Consider the following 21,523-nt stretch of genomic DNA (forward strand, 5'->3'; position numbering starts at 1 on the left):
AGGGTGATAGCACACACTGCGAGGGCACACAGCACTGCATGGATGACCCCACCCCAGTCAGGGAAGTGGTTAGCGCTGGGGCCATTAGGGCGGAGGGCATAAGGAACTTCAACTGAATTTTAAGGTTTCATTTCTTAAAAATATGTTGAGCCGTAGCCAGATTGGCTCAGCTTGCGGACTGAAGGGTCCCAGGTTCGAATCTGGTCAAGGGCACATACATGGGTTGCAGGCTTGATCCCTAGTAGGGGGCGTGCAGGAGGCAGGAGTTGGGGCGTGAGTGAGTGTGTGAGTGCCAGGGGGCAGGAGGCAAGACATGCTGGAGGTTTATCACACTGCAGTTTGCATCAATTCTCTCTCATCATTGATGTTTCTATCTCTCACTCCCTCTCCATTCATCTCTGAAATAAATAAAAATATATTTTAAAAATATGTTGAAACAAATTTTGAAAAATATTAAGATTTGACAAAGCTGAGGGAAGATACAGGGCACTGACTCTATTTTAACTATATTATTTTTATTTAATATTATTAGTTTTTGAAATATTTCACCAAGATTTACAAAGTTGGTGCTCCATTACATCAGGGAAGGAAACTTTATTCTGACCCTGGGAACTAGAGGGGGAAGTGGGGAGGGCACCACATGAGCCCAGGACAGGGACAGGAGCGGCTGAGCGCCTGGGGAAATGGACGCACACACCCAGTCCTTCCTGCCTGGGATGCTGTGCTGGCGGCTGTGACCACTTCCCTCGCACGTTGGTACCACTCTCTCCTCACGTGAGGAAACAGACTGAGGGCTGTCGCTGGAAAGCGGCAGGGCTGGGACTTGACCCCAGACCTATGAGAGTCAGTGCTTGCATTTTTGAGCTGTTGATGGTGCAAACAATAATATAAACTAAGCCATGCCCTAACTGGTTTGGCTCAGTGGATAGAACATTGGCCTGCAGACTGAAGGGTCCCAGGTTCGATTCCAGCCAAGGGCATGTACCTTGGTTGTGGGCATATCCCTAGTAGGGGGTGTGCAGGAGGCAGCTGATTGATGCTTCTAACTCTCTATCCCTCTCCCTTCCTCTCTGTAAAAAAAATCAATAAAATATAAATAAATTAAAAAAATAAAACTTAAAAAAAAACACTAAGCCACTTTATTATCTATATATTTCCTTATTTTTAAACGAAGCCACTTTAAAATGGAGCGGAGCGGCACCCGAGAGGAACCGCATGTGCGCCTCGGGCCTGAGCCCTGGAGGGGAAAGCAGGGCACAGTAGCCTTCGCGCTGCGCCTGAGCAACCTTGTTTCCCCAAGAACCTTGCAGAGATAACAAGAAAGCAAATATGACTCCCGGACTGAAACTTAAAAACATTGTTTAGAATTAATGTCACTATGTTAGCTTATCTGAACCACTAGAAAGGCCTTCTTCTATGGATGTAATTATTCCCTTTTTCTTTTTAAAAATATATACTAGAGGCCCGGTGCACAAAATTCATGTGTGGGGGTGGGTGGGTCCCTCAGCCCAGCTTGCACCCTCTCGCAATCGGGGGCTCCTTGGGGGATGTCTGACTGCCAGTTTAGGCTCGATCCTGGCAGTCAGACATCTCTCTTGCAATCGGGACCACTGGCTCCTAACCGCTCACCTGCCTGCCTGCCTGATTGTCCCCAACCACTCTGCCTGCCTGCCTCATTGCCCCTAACCACTTGCCTGACTGCCTGATTGATCCTAACTGCTCGCCTGCCTGCCTGATCATCCCTAACTGCCTCTGCCTTGGCCCCCACCGCTGCGGCTACGTCCGGAAGGTCGTTAAGCTGTCCGGTCTAATTAGCATATTACCCATTTATTATTATAGATTTTTTTTATTGATTTTAGAGATGAAGAGAGAGGGAGAGAGAGATAGAAACATCAATGATGAGAGAGAATTGATAGGCTGCCTCCTGCCTGCCCTCTACTGGGGATTGAGCCCAGGGATGGAGCCCACAACCCGGGCACGTGCCCTTGACCAGAGTCAAACCCGGGACCCTTCAGTCTGCAGGCCGACGCTTTAGCTACTAAGCCACACCAGCCAGGGCCCTTTCCCTTTTTCGTAAATGCCATTGCCTTTGTCTCCTAATCAGGACACTCAGGGCTTCTGCCTGAGTCACTGCATCCTGGATAGCTCTTCTTACTGATCTCAACTACATGCTGTTGCCTCTCACTTGCAAGCCTTTATTTGTGGGTTAACATGTCTGCGGAGGGTGCAGGGGTGGGGCAGGCGGGGCGGATGGTGCCTGGAGTGCCGAGCGAGGGCATGCAGGCTATGCTGCCGGCGATGAGGAGGTACAGGAGGGTTTCAAGCAGGGGAGCAGGGAGCAAACTGTTTGGAGTGTGTCATCTGTTTCTTAATATTTTTAAAACCCACTGAACCTTTCTTTATTTTATTTATTTATTTATTTAAATATATTTCTATTGATTTCAGAGAGGAAGGGAGAGGGAGAGAGAGATAGAATCATCAATGAAAAGAATCATTGATTGGCTGCCTCCTGCACGCCACCTACTGGGGATCCAACTCGAACCCCAAGCATGTGCCCTTGACCGGAATGGAACCCAGGACCCCTAAGTCCAACAGGCTGATGCTCTATCCACTGTGCCAAACCAGCTAGGGCTGCTTTTTTTTTTTTTTTTTTTTTTTAAATATTGAACCTTTCTTTAAACAAAATCCCTCTCAGAACCCAGATATACAAAGGAGCTCACAGTGAAGTTGATTTGGCAGAAGCAGTGGCCAGGGCCTGGAGCCGAGGGGTGGCTCCTCGGGGGACGCAGCATGGACGTCATGTAGCTGAGAGATACCGAGGAGCAGTGGAGGAGGCTGGCAGTGAGGTCCTGCGGGCGGGCGACCTTCTCGGTCAGGTGGGAGTCGGTCAGGTGGGAGTTGTGCTCCCCCTCTGGCTCCTGTGGTTGGTGGAGGGATGGAGGGTCAGGGCGCTCCCAGGCGGGGGTGGAGGGTGAAGCAGTGGCCTGAGCTGTGGGTGAGATAGGCCTGCCTCCCCCTACTGGCTGAGAGACCTTGGCTGGTTCTGGAACCATCTTTTGAGACTCAGGCGAGGAAGGACCTGGGGCCTGGATGCAGCTGGGACAAGGAGGACAAGGACAGCACGTGCCTGGCGTGCAGCCCCGGGAGAGTGTTTCCAGAATGTCCCTCTTCATCCTCCATGTCTTGATGAGAGCCCGGTGCCCAGCAGAGGCCTGGCACATAGTAGGCCCTCAATATATGCTTATGGAATGAATGCATATGCTCCTTGAGGAAGCCAGGGGAGGTCTGACTTCTGGGAGCGACTTCTGGGAGGGAGTGAGCCTGTGCCAGGGGCTGGCCCTTCCCAGCAGGGCCCAGGGGCGGACAGTCCAGGGCCGCCTGGCCTCCTGGAGAGGAGACTAGGGGGCTGGGAGTCGGGGGCTGGGCTTCGGGAGTCGGGGGCTGGGAGTCGGGGGCGGGCTTCCGGCTCCAGTGGCCATGAACCCGCCCTGTGACCTTGAGGTGGTGCCCCTCTGCGGGCTTTGGCCTTTTCTTTCTGGCAGACTGGTCTGGATGGCGTTTATCAAACTGCAGTTTGCAACCCATTTGGCACATTTGAAAAAGCAATCGTTATTAAAACACAAAACAAAACCCCGAAAAAGAACAGAAAATGTCAGAGTGCATCGCAGGTCATAAGGGTAAGTATTGTTCTGAGCAGCTATTGTTTTGCTTATATAGAGAGGGAGGTGTGGGCTGTCTGATGTAAAACTTATTTGATACTGTGGTGCTGGTGAGAAGCTGTAAGCCACTGAGCCAGGATCCTGGAGGGGTCCTTCCCGCCCACATTTTGGGGGTCCTCCTGAGAAGGTCACACACCCTGGGACTCCTCTGCCTCTCCCTGAGTCAGCAGCCGCCTCCCGCTCTCTGCCGCCTCTCCTCTTCCTGCCTGAATCTCTCAGTCCCTCCTCCCTTTCTCCCAGGGACAAGCCTCCTGCTTCCCAGGAAGTCGGGATGGGGGTTCCCGAAGGACGTAAATGTGATCGAACGCGGGTGGCACTGGGCGCTCTCTGCCAGGAGTTCAGATAAAAGTACCAGGAAGCAAACACCCCGCAGCCGGGGACAGAACAGAAAGTAGGCGAGCTGGGCAGGGCTTCACGAGCGAGAGTTGGCGGTGACAAGCCCTGCGAGGCCGCCCCGGCCTGGTCCCTGCTGGCAAGGTGCACTGGTAACGAGTGAAGGTAGCTTTCCCCGCCCCTCCTCCCTTTTTACAAAGAAAGACGGGAAGAACCGAGAATCCTGGAGCCAACTTCTGGAGAGGGAGCGGCTGCACTGATTCGGAAGTTGGATCTCTTTGTACATAGGAATGCGGAGAGAAAAACAAAACCCACCCCATTGCTTCATTTCCCCTCCGAGCCCCGGCACTTTCTATTGTGCAATGAAAAGCTCTCCACGTGGAGAAAAATGAATCCCGATTTGCGCGGCGCAGGAAGGAGAGCGCCGCGGGGCGCGAGACCGCGCTCAGCTGGGAGCGAAGGCGGCGGTGGCCCGAGGGCTCCCGGGTCCTCCGCGCGGCTCCCCGTAGCGCGGCGGGGCGACGGGCTGTCCCTCTCGCGGGGCCGCACCGGCTCCCGGTGAGCTGAGGACGAAAAAGTAGACGATGCCGGGAACCCGGAGGCAGGCAGCCCCACCGAGGCTGGGCCTCCCGGAGCGGCGGTTCCGCGCGTCCGCTGGGGGCTTTTTGGAGCTGGAACTCCGTCCCGGGACGCTGCTGGAGCCCGGCTCTCCTCCGAGTTTCCCCGGGCGGGCGTCTCGCTCGGCGTCCGGAGGCCGAGCCCGGACGCTCGAGGGGCGCAGGGCACAGGAGGCGGGCCGGCGCACGTGGGTGCCGGGGGCGGGCCGCGCGGGGCGCGGGGGGGCCGGGCGTGGTTTCCCCGCCTCCCGGGCGGGGTCTGCATGTGTGTGTGGCAGCCCCAGACTTCCTGCTCCTTCTACGCGGCAGGTACGCGCCGGCCGGGTCGGCGGGCTGGCGGGCGGCGGGCGCGCCAAGACGCGGGCACCTCCTCACCCGGACGCCACCGCCGGCTCCCGGCCACGCCGCGCCGCCTTCCGCTCCGGGGGCCATAGCCCTGCCCGGCCGCGCCGCGCGCCCCGCTCCGAGGTGGGGACGCGCCCCTGCCCGCCCTCGCGGTCACCGCGGTCCTCGGCGCAGAGCCCCGCCTGGAGCCCCCGCGCACCCCCGCCGCCCGGGCTCCCCCGAGGGCCGAAGCCATGAGCGAGATGTCCAGCTTCCTGCACATCGGGGACATCGTCTCCCTGTACGCCGAGGGCTCCGTCAACGGCTTCATCAGCACTTTGGGGTGAGTGAGCTCGAGGGGGGCGCGGGTGGGGAGGTGGCGCCGTGGGGCCTGGGGCCAGGTGCGTGGGTCCTGCCTCCCGCCCCCCACAGAGGACCCGGGCGTCCCCCACCTCGAGGGCAGGGGAGCGGCTCGCCTCTGCTCTGAGAGAAAGGAAGTCAGTGTTTGCCCAGGTAGGAGCCGGTGCCCTGCCTGAGTTGGCAGGAGGCGCCTCCTCCGAGCAGCCTCCACCCCGGCGCGCGCCTCTCCTCCGACGGGCGGGCGGAGGGACTTCCTCTGCAGGTGGTCCCGGGCGGGGCCGGTGGGTGTCTGGGGCCTGAGCTGGGGAAAGGCGTCCGGGCCGGACCCGACCGGCTCAGGAGGTGGGGCGGAGCTGTGGGGGGTGGGCCGACTCCGCCGGAGCGCGAATCCTCCAGTTGGGGACCTGGGGCATCTGTGAGAGGTCGCACCTTCCCTCGCAGCTCTCCCCTTCCAGGCGTCCCGGGCCCTGGCCTGCTGCCCCCCTTCTCCCCGTCTCTCCCTGTCAATTTCCTGCGCAGCTCATCTGGCGCCCCTGGGTCTCTGGTCCCAGGATCTCTGAAGCACTTTACAAATATTAATTAATTCTGGCCGCCACCCCCCAGGGTGTGGGCTGGATAAGCAGGGGGATCGATTCAAGTCCCTGGAGAGGGCCAGGCCTGAGGCTGGCACAGGGCGGGGGAGGAGTAGGCAGAGGGAAGGGTTCTCTGCAGGGAGCAGTTGGGTGAGTCTGGGGGTGGGGTGGGGTGGGGTGGATTCCCCACCTCTCCAGCCAGGCCTGGGCCGCTCCCTTTGCCCCATTTTCAGGATGGGGACCTGTTACGTCTTCCACCCGCCCGGCCACCCTCTCCTTTAGGGTAAACCCAGTCCTCTGCAGACCCTACTCCTCCGGACCCGAGCCAGCCACCGGGCACCTCCTCGCTGGGTTTGGAGGACAGCCCCTGCCCCTCAGCCCCGGGGCTCTCACCTGGCCTGACTCCCCTGCTGTCTCCCAGGGCTGTTGGGAGTTTAGCTTCGTATGGTAGCGAAGGGAATCAGGGAATCTAACTGGCCGGGGGCTGGAGGGCTGGCTCTGCGGGGGGGGGGGGGGGGGGGGGGGGGGCGACGTGACTGGGAGTTCCAGCAGACCCTGCTCTCTCACCTCCCACTCCTCCAGGACTCCCCCCCCCCCCCCACCTGACTTCTTTTGCTCAGGCTCCCTGAGGATGGAATAAAGGCACATCTGGGCTGCAACCCCCAGTCCCCCCAGCAATGACCAGGCTCTGGCTGCCCCTCAGTAGACACCTCTGACCTGCGGTGGGGGCAGATGGTGACAGCCCCGGCCTTGTGTCTGCACAGCACTGGAGGTTTTAGGGAAATGACTGTCTTCTCTGATGCCTTGTGCCTGCTCGGGCCAAGCACGCAGTGGGCCAAGCACGCAGTGGGTCAAGCATGCAGTGGACCAAGCACGCAGTGGGTCAAGCACGCAGTGGGCCAGGCACACAGTGGCCCGTGAGATCTAGCAAATCAAGGGAAACACCTGCCTCCCCACAGGCCTCAGCCCCTCGCAGGGCTTCTCTCTGTTGCTGCCTCTCACCTGGGCCCTTCCGGCCCAGGGGGCTGCTTCCCCAGTCCATGCTGAGCAGGGCAGGACGGGTGACTCCGAGAGCCCCTGTTCTCAGGCCGAGATACCCTGTGCAAACACTGCCTGCAGCTCCAACTCCCCACTGGTGGGCGCCCACCCTCCCCGCCTGGCATTCCAGCACCAGCATTTGCTGACCCCAACTCTTAAATTTTGGGGCTTGTTCACCTCCCCCTCAAACCGCCCTCCAGGTGAACCACCTCTCCAGCCAGGAACCTGCCTCACACTCACAGGTCTTTACCTTGGCCCCTGAGCTGCCCGCCTGGGTAGATCTGACCATCCTCTAAGACCTACTGCAAAATGGCCTCTTTTTTGAGAGACCCACCCCCGCCCCCAACCCAGCAAAATTCTCCCCTTTTCCTCTGGGCTTTGCACTGCTCTGTGCAAACTCCTCTCTGGTGTTAATTGTGTTGCTTTACAATTAGTTGGAGGTTTCTTTGTATGGCCACCTAATGCTGGGCACTTCGCCAGGATCGCCTGCTTAGTTACACCCTTCGTCCATCAGCATGTCCACAGGCACTGCGCTGGGCACTGGGCGCTCGGGGTCGGCTAAGGGGGCTGTGTCTCAGCTCCTCAGAGCTTGGAGTCAGTGAAAGAATGTTTTTAAGCACCAAGTCGTTGGTACTCAACGTCTGGTGCTTGGTGGGGCCTCATCAGCACACCGAGAAGCTTGTGGAAAACAGACTCTCAGACCCGCCTGTCCCGCTGAGCGGAGGCTGCACGCTGGTCCCAGGGGGTTGGGTGCCTTCCAGCACTGGTGGTCCGTGAGGTCCGAAAGGTTGGCGGCCACTGCCTTACAGGGTGAAGGCATTTCTCTCAGTGACTCTCTGCTCCGTCCTCGCCAGGCCTTTCGGTCTCCTCAACCCTGGCCCCTTCCCTCCAGCCTGGCTGTGGGTGCCCGGGCCTGGGAGCCCAGGAGGCTGACTTGACTGAGTTCCCAGGCCAGCCCGGGCTGGATGAAACGAATGTGCTGGAGACAGGAGTGGCCTTGAGGGCAGAGGGGCTGGCTCCACTGGCAGGTGGGAGGGGGCAGTGCTAGGAGGGAGTCTGGGCAGCTTTCAGATTGCAGCCAGCCCTGCAGGGCCAGGCAGAGAGGCAGTGGGGTCCGCCTGGGTAATCAGGGTTCCCACTGAAGATTGTACATTAACTTTCGGGAGGGAGGCTGGGAAGGGTCTGGGAGCGGATGCTGGAGCAGCCCGAGGCCTGGCCTGGAAGGGGAAGCAGGCCGCCTGTTCTTGGCCAGAGAGTGTGGCCAGGGCCCCTGCCTCGCCCCTCAGCCGGGTAGAGGCGGCAGAGGCCAGGCTGGAGCGGCTGATCGGCTGATCTGGCTGATCTGGCTGATCGGGGTAGTGAGAGGTGGGGGATTTGATGTGGCTTCCGGTGAGGCCGTGGGGAACCGGCCTGAGTGTGCAGCATGGGCCCCTCCGCGTCCCACATCCAGTCCCTTTGGAGTGCTCCGAGGGGTGGCCCCCAGGCCGCAGCGGATGCTGGTCTTGAAGCTGAGCTCCCTACACTGGTCAGGATGCCTCTGCCCACCCACTCCTGGGTGTGGGGCACCATTTGGGGGCTCTCAGGGCCCCTGGGCCTGTATCACCCAGGGCTAGGTGAGCACAGGGAGCAGGGTCGTAAGGGCTCCCCACTTGGGGTTCCCTGCCCACCTCGTACCCGGATCCACTTCCCCAGGAAGGTTGGCACTGGGGGTCAGGACCAGAACATGTGGCAGAGGCAGGGTTCGTTGGAAAAGACAAGAATGCGGGGAAAAGTAGCAGCAGCAGGAAACGAGGAAGACCAATTATGCGATGATTGACTCCCTGCAAGCCATGTGCTCGTCTGCCGGGGCCGAGCAGGGCTGCGGAGGACAGGACGGAGAGCATCAGTCCCTCGTAGCGTTGTCAGGGGCCGGAGCTGGCTCAGTGGCACGGAGCATCAAGTGCGGCAGAGGCCCAGGTCAGCAGTGTGGACCCTGCGGCCAGGAGCTGGGGGCACGGCTCGCCTGCTCTTTCACTAACTCTGGGTGACTTGGCAAGGCCCTGCTTTCCTTCAGCTGATGTCTTCCTCGGGGCGTAGTTTGTGCCTGAGAATTCCCTGGGGGTATTAAAAAAGTCCAGCTCCCAAGTCCCATGTCAGACCAACTGTATCAACCTTTCTAGGGCCGGGCCTGAGGGCTGGATGGCTTTACAGCTCCTCAGGTGATTTCATGGGTACCTGGGGCCGGGATCCCTAAGCTGAGAGCCCGCAGGCTGACAGGCTCGGAGGAAGTCTAACTGTTGAGTCTGCTTGCCTCTTGGTCCCGACAGTCCATCTCTTAGCCTTTGTCAGACTTCATTAAGTCATTCAACAAACATTTATTGAACTCCTACGATCTGCCTGGCACTCAGTAGTAACTGAGACAGGTACAGACTGTTCTAGTCCGCACAGTGGGGAGCGGGAGAGATTGTCTGTAAGAGCCTGTGAGCCTTAGGTCGGAGACCTTGTAATTCCAGGAGGGCCACCGCCCTCCCCTGCAGCCCGCATCCCTCCCTGCAGATTGCAGACCTGCCTGGGCTTTCATTTACTTGTGATTTCGCTGGCCGGTGCGCCAAGGCGGGGGCTTGGCCTCAGCTGGGCCAACCCATGCAACTAATATATACTTGATGGAGTAAATCTGAAAAACTAAAAAATTATCTGTAATGCCACTGCGACTTACAGTCACATCCTGTGTGTGGACCCTGGCCTTTTCACCTACACATAGGCATTTACTGCCCATCGGTCTTGTCCTGTCTGTGGGGGCACCTGTGTTCCCTGCCAGCACACCGTGGCCGGGGCGGCACAGCGTCCCGTGGCGTGAGCACCTGGATTCGTCTGGTGCTGGGCAGTCAGGCTGTTCCTCAGGTTCTGCCACTGCAGACAGGGGGTCCTGAACACCCCATTCGGGATGTGCCCGAACACTCGCCCAGTTATTCTCTCGGGATAAATTCCTGGAAGTGGAGATCTGAGGCCAAAGGGGAGGCACATCTTGTACCCACAGGCTCTCTAATCCTCCGGCCGTGGAGGCGGTGGGAGTGGGACCCTGTGCCCAGGGGGCACGACCCACTTCACGCACAGTTTGAGTCTCGTATTAGGGGGTGTGGGGAGTCAGAGAGCCTCTGCCCTGGGGGTTGGGTGGGTGATGATGGGGAGGGGAGTGGGGCGAGGGGCCTGGTGGGGGCAGTCAGTCCCCAGGTTCCGCTGTGGGCTCGGGGACCCAGGCTGTGCACTCCTGGCTCCTCCGCCTAAAGAATCCTGCTGTAGCCACTGGCTGCCCTGCCCTGCCCTGCATTCCTGACCCCATGTCCCCTCCTGGGGCGGGTGGGGCAGTGGCTGGGGTTGGGGGTGGAGTGAGGTGCTGGATGTTAGGGTGGGGCCACCAGCCTTCTGCTCTCAGCCAGGGGAGGTTTCTGGGTTTCGATTAACCCCTGAGCACAGGTCTGGTGTTCCTGCGGTCCCCCCCGAGGCCTGATCGCCCTGCTGCACCCCAGGTGGGGCTGGGGGGCTCCTCCCTGGAAGGAGGCCTGGGGGAGGGGAGGAGCGCAGAGCCCAAATCTCTGTTGTGTTCCTCACAGGTGCACCCCGAGCCCCCGAGGGTGTCCCGCTGGTCCTTCCAGGAGAGGAGAGGCAGTGGTGCCAGTATTTGCAGTGAGGGCCCTGGCTGGGGAGGCTGGTGAGCAGGGCCACAGAGCAGGGTCTTCAGACGGGGCTGCAGGGCCCTTCACACCAGGGACCGTGGGCACAGAAGTGAGCCTGGGCCTTGACCACACAGGGAGCCAGGGCTGGGGCGCGGGGGGAGAGGGGGAGGAGAGGGACGGGGGGGGGGGGGGGACGACACACAGTGCAGAGTGGTTTCCACTTGGGCAGCAGCTGGAGGGACTCCTTGAGGGGCTGTGGGGAGTGGAATGATCGCAGTGGTGGGGGAAGCTGTGTGTGGCTGGCAGGTGGACAGAGCCAGGAGAGGCGGGGACCCTAAATCTCAGCCTGGGGGCAGCTGCAGGTGTTCAGAGACACCTGTGCACATTTGGTTCACAAATCACTGCCAGCCAGCCGGCACCCTCCCCCAGCTTGCAGAGAGCCGTGGAGGTGGGTGATGAAGGCACAGGAGGGAGAGTCAGTCTGTGATGGGAGCATTCACAACGCTTTCCAGCTGGCTCTGGCGTTGACTGTCACTTTGGCCCTCACGGCCAGCCTGAGGCATGGATATGATTCAGGAAAAGGAGAGAGCTATTGAGAACACCATATGCCCACATCTTAGACTTAATAATTGTCTACGATTTGGTATGTTTTCTGCACCTCCTTTTTACTGAAGTATTTTCTGGGAATACACACATTGTATGTTTTCACCTCTAAATACTTCATTATATATCTCTACGAAGCCCTATTTGGTTTGGCTCAGTGGCTAAAGCATTGCCTCAAGGACTGAAGGGTGTACCGGGTTCGATTCCAGTCAAGGGCATGTACCTTCGTTGCAGGCTCGATCCCTGTGTGGGAGGCAACCAGTGGATGTGTCTCTCACATTGATGTTTCTCTCTCTCTGTCTCTCCCCTCCCTTCCACGCTCTCTAAAAACCAATGGAAAAATATCCTCGGGTGAGGATTAACAAAAAATAAAATAAAAATAACATCCCTGAGAAGTCAGGTTGTGTTCCTGTGTTTCCATAATGCTGTTATCACACCAGCTCATAATCCCCCACAGTGTCAGTGCCCAGTCACAGCCTGGTGTGCCCTTGTCCCCTGTCTGTGACCACTGGTTTCATTAATTCCGGACCCGGTCAGGTACACGTGCTAATTTAGTTCTCATGCCTCTTACAGGCCCCTTCCTCTAAAACAGTGCCCTGCCCCCGCCCTGCCCCACCATGACACTGCGTCCCGGGCAGACCGTGTCACTCTCTGGGTTTGTCAGGGCTGCTCTGCCCAGAGGCTCCGTGGGTGCCTGGATCGGGGCGGGCTGAGTCCGGTTCCTGGTCATGGAGGGCAAGAGAGAGGCATTGTGTGAAGCCAGGGCTGGCTGGGGGCCCCTGGTTGCACCTCTTCTCTGCCTCAGCTTCCCCTCTGTCTCTCCTGCTCCCTGTCCTGCTCCTTGTTGGCCTGACAGTCAAGGGCAGAGAGCCGTGCCAGCAGCTCCATCCCAGCAGCCCCGCCGAGACCCCTCGCCAGAGGCCACCCAGTCTCGAGGGTCAGAAGTGCAGGCCTCGTGCCAGGCAGTGCCTGCGGCCTGACACTGCCAGGGGCCTTTATTTCTGTTGGGCCAAGGTTAGGCCTTTGCTCCCTCCTTTCCTCACGGGGAACCTTCTGGGGTCTCTGAGCAGCGGCTTTCGGCCTTTCAGGCGTCAGCTCGCTGCAGGGCGAGGCGCCGGTGTTGAACTTGCACATACAGCGTGGAGGCCTGGTGGCCAGGGTGGGTCCTTGGTCAGAAAGCTGGGAGGTCCAGTGCATGGAAGTCTGCGCAGGGCTGCTGAAGCCAACTTCTTTTCTCTGATGAGCCAGGGACCCCAGCCGTGAAGCTGGGCTCCTGTCCCTATGTCCCTCCCCTTCCCACCTAGTGGGTGTGCCTGGGTGTTTGGAGAAGAGAAGGGGACTCCAAGGGCCCCATCTGCCACCAGCCAATCCCAGTGTCCTGACCGTGCGGAGAGGGTGGTGGCCAGTGCCCTGGGCTGAGGTCAGGAGACTGGGGTCTGGAGCCGACTGCTCCTCTCACCTGTGTGACGCACCTGCTCAGTGTCGTCGTCCCCCAACACCCCCCGCCATGCCTCAGGTTCTGAGCTGGTTAGGGGACGGGCTGTCTAGAGTCCCTTGGGCGTTTGTCCAATCTGTGATTCCTGCTCCAGCGGCTGCTCAGCTGGGGGCCCCTCTGGTCTGATGTCACCCACCCCCCTCCTAGCTCCTCCTCCCTCCTTATCTAATCTTCCAGACAGCGCTGGCCCGCCCCAGGTCTTGGCTCCCTTCTGGATCTCAAAGTCCACGCTGGGCAGAGTGGGGCCACCCAGGCCCCTGCACACAGCTACCGTTCGCTCCCTAGGACCAAGGGGCAGACCCCACGGGCAGTTCGGGCACAGCGCCCCCCTGATGCCCTTCTAGAGTAGAGTTGTCCACCAGCTCCTCTGAGGGTCCTCGAGGGGCAGGTGCGAGGGTGTAGGCCAGGCTGCTGCCCGCGGGCACGTGGCGTGGTGGGTAAGAGCTTCTTGAGGGTGGGGACCACCTGCTCCCAGCGAGGTTTGGTGAGTGGATGGGGCTGTGCCCTCCGCTCTGTGAACGATCCATAAAGTAGAACGTGCTCCTCACATTGGGGGAGCGGCTTTTCAGTGACCGGGGTGGGGGTGCCACCGGCCTTTAGGTGAGGTGGGGGTGGGGGTCTCTACAGGAGCTTAAGCCGGCCTTGAAGATGGCCAGGCAGGACGGGCATCAGCGGAGGTGGGACGGTGAGGTCCGTGGGCTGGCGGAGCCTGGGGGGAGCCTTCCCAGGACCTTGGGCGGAGGGAGGTGCTCTGGAGGGGTTGAAGTGGGGCTGCCTCCCCCTGGATGGAGAACTCGGCTCCGGTTACAGCGCCAGTTGCACAAGAAGCTGAGGCCGAGATGAGCATGAGCGGGGAGCTACTGCCCGGGCACGGGGGCCACCAGGTGGGGAGGGGTCCCCTGGGCGACCCTCTGCAGGCGGCATGGTGCCCACCCAGATCATGGGCGCGCCTGGCCAAGGCCCAGCGTCTGGTCTGCGACTTGCAGGTGGGGTGTGTGTGTGTGTGTGTGTGAGTGTGTGTGAGACTGTGAGTATGTGTGAGGGGGGCGGCGTGCTAGGCGACCACAATGCTGCTCCCCGAACCTGGGTCCACCTGGGACAGAAGTCCTGGCCTTGCCCTCCAAGGCTCCCCTTCATCAAAACTTACCCATCTGGCCCTGACCGGTTTGGCTCAGTGGGAGTGTCCTGCAGACGGAAGGGTCCTGGCTTCGGTTCTGGTCCAGGGCGCGTGCCCGGGTGGCTGGCTCGATCCTCAGTAGGGGGCGTGCAGGAGGCAGACAGTCAATGATTCTCTTTCATCATTGATGTTTCTATCTCTCTCTCTCTCCCTCTCCCTTCCTCTCTGAAATCAATAAAAATGTATTTAAAAAAACACACACACAACAAAAAACTTACCAGTCTGGTGTCCTCTGCTCTCGGCTCTCTGAACTGCCCATCTGATAAGGACTTTCCTGCTTACCAGTTAAAGGCTCCATGCAACGCCCCTCCCGCCCACTCCACCCCTGCCCTGATAGCACCTTCCTGGGAAGCCCAGCCCTGAGGCTGCCGGGAGGGATGGAGGGGAGGAGGCCTTGGGCTTGCGGAGGGACGTTTGGGCTCTCTCAGCCTGTTGCAGATGGCTGCCTTCTTGGCCTACAGGCTAGGTTGGGGGTTGCCCTAGCACCAAGTGGGAAATAAAAAGACGAAGGGTGCAAGGTGCCACCCCTAGAGGCCCCTGGGAAGGGGTGCAGACGCAGCCCAGAGTTCCCAGGCGATGTTGATGCTGCTAGCCCCGCCCGGGGAGGACGGGGAGGACGGGGTGTGGAGTGTTGGAGCCGAGGAACCTCTGCAAGTTCCACTACTGACCTTGTTCTCCTGATGCCCAGGGGAGCCCCACTCGCTCCTCTGTTTGGTCCCTCATACAGGCCATTCCTGTCCCCTCTGGGCTGTGGGTCTGGGATTCCAACCTCATTTGAAATTCTCCTCTGCCCAGTCACCCCGCCGCCCCACCCCTTTCTAAGTGGCCTTTGCTTGGGCGCTGGGAGGGGCTTCAGAAGCTGTCCCGAGTGGGTGGGGCCGGGGGGTTTGTCCAGGGGATTGCACACAGCCAGCCGGGCACCTGCATTTGCATGGCTTTCCTGCATGTGAGCCACGCAGGGCGTTCCCAGGGGAGGGGGTCCGACATGGAGTGGGGTTCTCCTCTGACAGGGAGTCTCTGAGGAGGGGCCTCCACAAGACCTTGTGCATGTCAGGATGGGGGCTGGGCGCTGCCCCAGCCTCTCCACTGCCCTGTGTGCCACGTCCCAGGACCTGGCCACGGCTCACTCCCCTCCCCCACCAAAACTTCTCCTCCTAGATAAGGGCTTTGCTAAGAGACGACCAGCTAATCTGATTCACGAATGTCTTACAGGAAATTCTATGAATTATTCAAGGCTCTGCACAGCCCTGCCTGTTCTTTCACACCTTTGACGATTGGCCAAACTCTGACCTCTCCCTTCCCTGAATGCCCACGAAATCCACAGCTGGTGCCACCAGTTGGCACCAATGCATATTCCTTATATCATTAACTTTTCTGAGTATGTGACTGCCTTCCCAACAAGACTTAAACTCCCCGAGGCAGGGACCTTATCTTTCGCTTCTTATGTACTTCCCTCAGCAGCTGGTAAATGAATTCATTCGCTCAATATGTGGTTCCCAGTGCCTGCGCTGTGCCAGGCGGTGGTCTGGGTGCCGGGGACTCAGAGGGAGCAGCACAGACACATCCTTGTCCTCATGCACCTTCCATCCCATGAGGTCGGGGTGACAGTACCCAAAATAAATAGCGCAACGTACAGCAGGCCCGGTGCGGTGAGTGCGGTGGAGACCGCGAGGCAGCGGGTGGAGGGAGCGTGGGAAAGAGCAGTTTACAGTTTGGAAAAGGGGGTTAGGCAGGGGGTGCAGGGGACGGGGAGTTTGAGCCAAGATCTGAGGGAGGTGAGGGAGGGCGCCCGGAGGGCAGAGGGTACCTGGGGGCAGAGGGGTCGGCGGAGGGAAGAGGCAGTGCCAGATGCCCAGGAAGGTTTGTGGGGCCGGGGGAGGGCTGTGGCTGGAGCAGAGGGGCGGGGGGTAGAGGGAGGAGATGAAGTCCGAGAGGCGAGGGGTCTTCCAGGCCATTGGTGTTTGTGCTCTAAGATGAATGGTTCTAGAGTTCTGAGCAGAGCACTGCCCTGACTTGACTTACCTTTTGTTTTTTATTTTTTAAAATACATTTTTACTGATTTCAGAGAGGAGGGGAGAGAGAGATGGAAACATCCATGATGAGAGAGAATCATTGATCGGCTGCCTCCTGCAGGCTCCACGCTGGGGATCGAGCCTGCAACTCTGGGAATCAAACCGTGACCTCTTGGTTCATAGGTCGACGCTCAACCACTGAGCCACACTGGCTGGGCTCGATTTAAAGATCCCTCAGCCCGGGCCTGGTAGCACCGTTGGTTAAAGCAGCCTCTGGGTACACCAAGGTTGCAGGTTTGATCCCAGCCATGGCACGTGCAAGGATCAACCAGTGAGTGCATGGGTGAGCGGAACAACAAGTCTGTGTTTCTGTCTCCCCCCAAATCGATAAAGGTGGGGAGAAAGATCCCTCTGCTGCTATGTGGGGGGCTAGTGAGGGGACTGGCAGGAGACCAGGGAAGAGGCAGTTACAGAAATCCAGTGAGGGCTGGTGGGGGGCGAATGGGGCGGTAGTGACAGGGGTGAGGGCTGGTGGAGGGCGAATGGGGCGGTGGTGACAGGGGTGAGGGCTGGTGGGGGGCGAATGGGGCGGTGGTGACAGGGGTGAGGGCTGGTGGGGGCCGAATGGGGCGGTGGTGACAGGGGTGAGGGCTGGTGGGGGGCGAATGGGGCGGTGGTGACAGGGGTGAGGGCTGGTGGGGGGTGAATGGGGCGGTGGTGACAGGGGTGAGGGCTGGTGGGGGCCGAATGGGCCGGTGGTGACAGGGGTGAGGGCTGGTGGGGGCCGAATGGGGCGGTGGTGACCAGGCTGAGGGCTGGTGGGGGCCGAATGGGGCGGTGGTGATAGGGGTGAGGGCTGGTGGGGGGCGAATGGGGCAGTGGTGACAGGGGTGAGGGCTGGTGGGGGGCGAATGGGGCGGTGGTGACAGGGCTGAGGGCTGGTGGGGGCCGAATGGGGCGGTGGTGACAGGGGTGAGGGCTGGTGGGGGGCGAATGGGGCGGTGGTGACAGGGGTGAGGGCTGGTGGGGGGCGAATGGGGCGGTGGTGACAGGGGTGAGGGCTGGTGGGGGCCGAATGGGGCGGTGGTGACCAGGCTGAGGGCTGGTGGGGGCCGAATGGGGCGGTGGTGACAGGGGTGAGGGCTGGTGGGGGCCGAATGGGGCGGTGGTGACAGGGGTGAGGGCTGGTGGAGGACGAATGGGGCGGTGGTGACAGGGGTGAGGGCTGGTGGGGGCCGAATGGGGTGGTGGTGACAGGGGTGAGGTCGGTTTCTGCACGAGTCCTGTGGAGCCCTCAGGGTCCCCGACAGAGTGGGTGTGAGGGGTGAGTGGAAGAGGGGAACCAGGACCGGCCGGGGTGTTTGGCCCCAGGAGGGGTGGCCTGGGCGGGGAGGCCTTCAGGAGGAGCCCATTTAGGCAGAGACAGACCAGGAGCTCAGTTTTGACCTCGGAGAGGCAGCGAGACCTCTGAGCCTGGCCTTCGGGGAGGGGGCCGGCGGAGGGGGCGCAGGAGTCATCAGTGAGTGTAAGGGGTGCTTTGAAGCATGAGAGCCGCTGAAGTGACCAAGGGCGTGAGAGCAGATGGAGAAGGGAGGGAGCCAGGGACGGAGCCCCTGCTGGCGGCTGGGGGGGAGAGGGGGGCGGAGGGGAGGGAGACAGAGCCGCACTCTCAGTGTGACGCCCACACAGTACCCCACCCAGTACCTGCTCACATGCTGCCCAGCGGCCTCAGAGCCCAGCCCTGCTGCTTGCTGCCTTGTGCCCCTCGCCAGATGGTCTAACATCTCCGTGCTCTGGTTTCTTTGCCTGCAAAATGCAAATAATAGCAAAGCTGATTTAGAACATTAAGAAACAATATATGAAAACATCGGGAATAAAACCCTGCTTGCGATTATTGTTACTGTGGACCACAGTGCAAAGTGCTGGCGATGCCCCAGGGGACAGCACTGGGTCCTGTCTTCAAGGAATCAGTGTGGACACAGGAAGCAGCTGCCATAGAAAGAGACACGCAGCAGGAGCGGCCAGGACCGGGCGCTGTGGGGACACTGGGAAGGGAGGCCCAGAGGGAGGAGGCACTGGCCAAGGACTCTTCCCAGGGTAGGTGAAGAGGGCTGAGTGTGGGAGAGTGAGCAGAGCTCTGCACGCCCGGGGCGTGGAGGGAGCCAGGGCGGGCTGGGGTGAAGGGCAGTGCAGGCTGCCATGACCGTCTCCGTAGAGATGAGAGCTCCAGGGACTGTGGGATCACCTGGAGGTTACTAGTAGCACAGCTGGAGCAAGGAGGTTGTGAGGTTAGCTAGGGAGGTCAGATCACAAAAGGCGTTGTTAGCCAAACTAAGGAGGGGAGGAGCAGAAGGAGGCTTTAGAATCAGCTGTATGACTTCAGGAAAATTATTTAACTTTTTTTTTTTTAACATGAAAAATTCACTCTTGCTCTGGCGGTGTTAGTGGTTAGTGTGTCGACCTGAGCACTGAAGGGCCACAGGTTCACTTCCCGGTCAAGGGCATGTCCCTGGGCTGCAGATTTGTTCTCCCGCCCCTGTTGGGCACTTGCAGGAGGCAACCAATTAATGTGACTCTCTGACATCAATGTTTCTCTCTCTCTCTCTCTCTCCCTCCCTCTCTCCCTCCCTCCCTCCCTCCCTCCCTCTCTTTTCTTCTCTCCCTCCTTTCTTCCCTCCCTTCCACTCTCTCTAAAAGTCAATGGAAAAAATATCCTTGGGTGAGGATCAACTACAACAAAAAATTCACTCTTTTATTTTGGAAAAAAAATTAGGCTAACAGAAGACTAAAGGTAAATTTCGTAAACATTATCCAGTCAAATTAACAAGATTTGTAGTATCTGTTTCTGGCACTAATATACACAAAAGGTTATACCTTGCCTATTGCATATTTAACTTCCAAACCCAGTTTTCTCATATGTAAAATGGTACCAGTGACTAGTCCTTGTGGGGAAGTGGGTGAGAATTCAGAAGTAAGAATCGTGAAGTGCTGAGATACAGTTGGTCTCTGAAATGGTGGGTTATCATCATTGCTTTACTCTAGAGCAGTGGTCCTCAACCTTCTTAATGCCGCAGCCCTTTAATACAGTTCCTCATGTTGTGGTGACCCCCAACCATAAAATTATTTTCGTTGCTACTTCATAACTGTAATGTTGCTACTGTTATGAATCGTAATGTAAATATCTGATATGCAGCATGTATTTTCATTGTTACAAATTGAACATAATTAAAGCATAGTGATTAATCACAAAAACAATATGTAATTATATATGTGTTTTCCAATGGTCTTAGGCGACCCCTGTGAAAGGGTCGTTTGACCCCCAAAGGGGTCACGACCCACAGGTTGAGAACCGCTGCTCTAGAGGTTGGGGTGGCTTTGAAGACTTTTAAATATAGGAATGAATGGATGGATGGATGGGTGGGTGGGTGGATGGATGGATGAATGGATGGGTGATGGGTGATGGGTGGTGGGTGGATGGATGGATGGATGGGTGGGTGGTGGGTGGTGGATGGATGGATTGATGGATGGATGGATGGGTGGGTGGGTAAATGGGTGGATGGGTGGGTGGGTGGTGGATGGATGGTGGGTGGGTGGATGGATGGGTGGATGAGTGGGTGGATGGATGGGTTGATGAGTGGGTGGATGGATGGATGGGTGGATGGTAGGTGGATGGTGGTAGGTGGGTGGATGGGTGGGTAAATGGGTGGATGCGTGGGTGGGTGGTGGATGGATGGTGGGTGGGTGGATGGATGGGTGGATGAGTGGGTGGATGGATGGGTTGATGAGTGGGTGGATGGATGGATGGGTGGATGGTAGGTGGATGGTGGTAGGTGGGTGGATGGGTGGGTAAATGGGTGGATGGGTGGGTGGGTGGGTGGTGGATGGATGGTGGGTGGGTGGATGGATGGGTGGATGAGTGGATGGATGGATGGATGGATGGATGGGTGGTGGGTGGATGGATGGATGGTGGATGGATGGGTGGGATGGATGGATGGTGGATGGATGGGTGGGATGGATGGATGGATGGATGGACGGTGGGTGGATGAGTGGGTGGATGGATGGATGGACGGTGGGTGGATGGATGGATGGACGGTGGGTGGATGAGTGGGTGGATGGATGGATGGACGGTGGGTGGATGAGTGGGTGGATGGATGGATGGATGGTGGGTGGATGAGTGGGTGGATGGATGGATGGATGGTGGGTGGATGAGTGGGTGGATGGATGGATGGACGGTGGGTGGATGGATGGATGGTGGGTGGGTGGATGGATGGGTGGGATGGATGGATGGTGGGTGGATGGATGGATGGTGGGTGGGTGGATGGATGGGTGGGATGGATGGACGGTGGGTGGATGGATGGATGGTGGTGGGTGGATGGATGGGTGGGATGGATGGATGGTGGATGGATGGGTGGGATGGATGGATGGTGGATGGATGGGTGGGATGGATGGACGGTGGGTGGATGAGTGGGTGGATGGATGGATGGACGGTGGGTGGATGAGTGGGTGGATGGATGGATGGATGGTGGGTGGATGAGTGGGTGGATGGATGGATGATGAGTGGGTGGATGGATGGATGGATGGTGGATGGATGGATGGATGGTGGGTGGGTGGATGGATGGGTGGGATGGATGGACGGTGGGTGGATGGATGGATGGTGGTGGGTGGATGGATGGGTGGGATGGATGGACGGTGGGTGGATGGATGGATGGTGGTGGGTGGATGGATGGACGGTGGTGGATGGATGGATGGTGGTGGGTGGATGGATGGGTGGGATGGATGGACGGTGGGTGGATGGATGGATGGTGGTGGGTGGATGGATGGACGGTGGTGGGTGGATGGATGGTGGGTGGGTGGATGGATGGGTGGGATGGATGGACGGTGGTGGATGGATGGATGGACGGTGGTGGATGGATGGATGGACGGTGGTGGATGGATGGACGGTGGTGGGTGGATGGATGGTGGGTGGGTGGATGGATGGGTGGATGGATGGACGGTGGTGGGTGGATGGATGGTGGGTGGGTGGATGGATGGATGGTGGTGGGTGGATGGATGGGTGGATGGATGGACGGTGGTGGGTGGATGGATGGTGGGTGGGTGGATGGATGGATGGTGGTGGGTGGATGGATGGACGGTGGGTGGGTGGATGGATGGGTGGATGGATGGATGGTGGGTGGGTGGATGGATGGACGGTGGGTGGATGGATGGATGGACGGTGGGTGGATGGATGGATGGACGGTGGGTGGATGGATGGATGGACGGTGGGTGGATGGATGGATGGACGGTGGTGGGTGGATGGATGGATGGTGGTGGGTGGATGTCCTCCAGAGATTTAGGATTAACCCAGCCATGGCTGTAAGGGGGAACTTTAGCCCAAGGTGGCCAAAGAGGAGGGGATGAAATGGGCCGGACTGAGGTTGGAAGGCGCACCATGTATTGTTCTGTCTGTGAGGCCCGAAGGCTTGTTGCTCTCGTTTGGTGCCTCATGAGCTACTCTGTGCGTCTGTCTCCAGCCTCTCGCCTCTGTTCTTACCCTGTGTGTCTCTGACTCTGTTGTCCTTTCCATCTCTCCCTCCCTTGCTCTCTGTTTCTCTTGCTGAGCTTGTCTTTCTTGGTTCCTCTC

The 21,523-nt window shown here is 58.9% G+C and overlaps 1 protein-coding gene across 3 annotated transcripts in view; it reads left to right on the forward strand.

Annotated features, from left to right (window-relative positions):
* The first annotated feature begins 4,954 nt into the window (after window positions 1–4,954).
* ITPR3 (inositol 1,4,5-trisphosphate receptor type 3) overlaps window positions 4,955–21,523 on the forward strand; it is a 67,505-nt gene continuing 50,936 nt past the window's right edge. For 2 of the 3 annotated variants that reach the window (XM_036356664.1, XM_036356665.1), the window contains exon 1: window positions 4,957–5,336. In XM_036356664.1, coding sequence (XP_036212557.1) covers window positions 5,248–5,336 — 89 coding nt within the window. In that variant the 5' untranslated portion in view covers window positions 4,957–5,247. Of the gene's footprint in view, window positions 5,337–21,523 lie in introns of all 3 variants that reach the window. The other variant, XM_036356666.1, reaches the window with a different exon arrangement.

This window comes from Myotis myotis, unplaced genomic scaffold, assembly GCF_014108235.1.
Source record: "Myotis myotis isolate mMyoMyo1 unplaced genomic scaffold, mMyoMyo1.p scaffold_m19_p_26, whole genome shotgun sequence".
NCBI lineage: Eukaryota > Metazoa > Chordata > Mammalia > Chiroptera > Vespertilionidae > Myotis > Myotis myotis.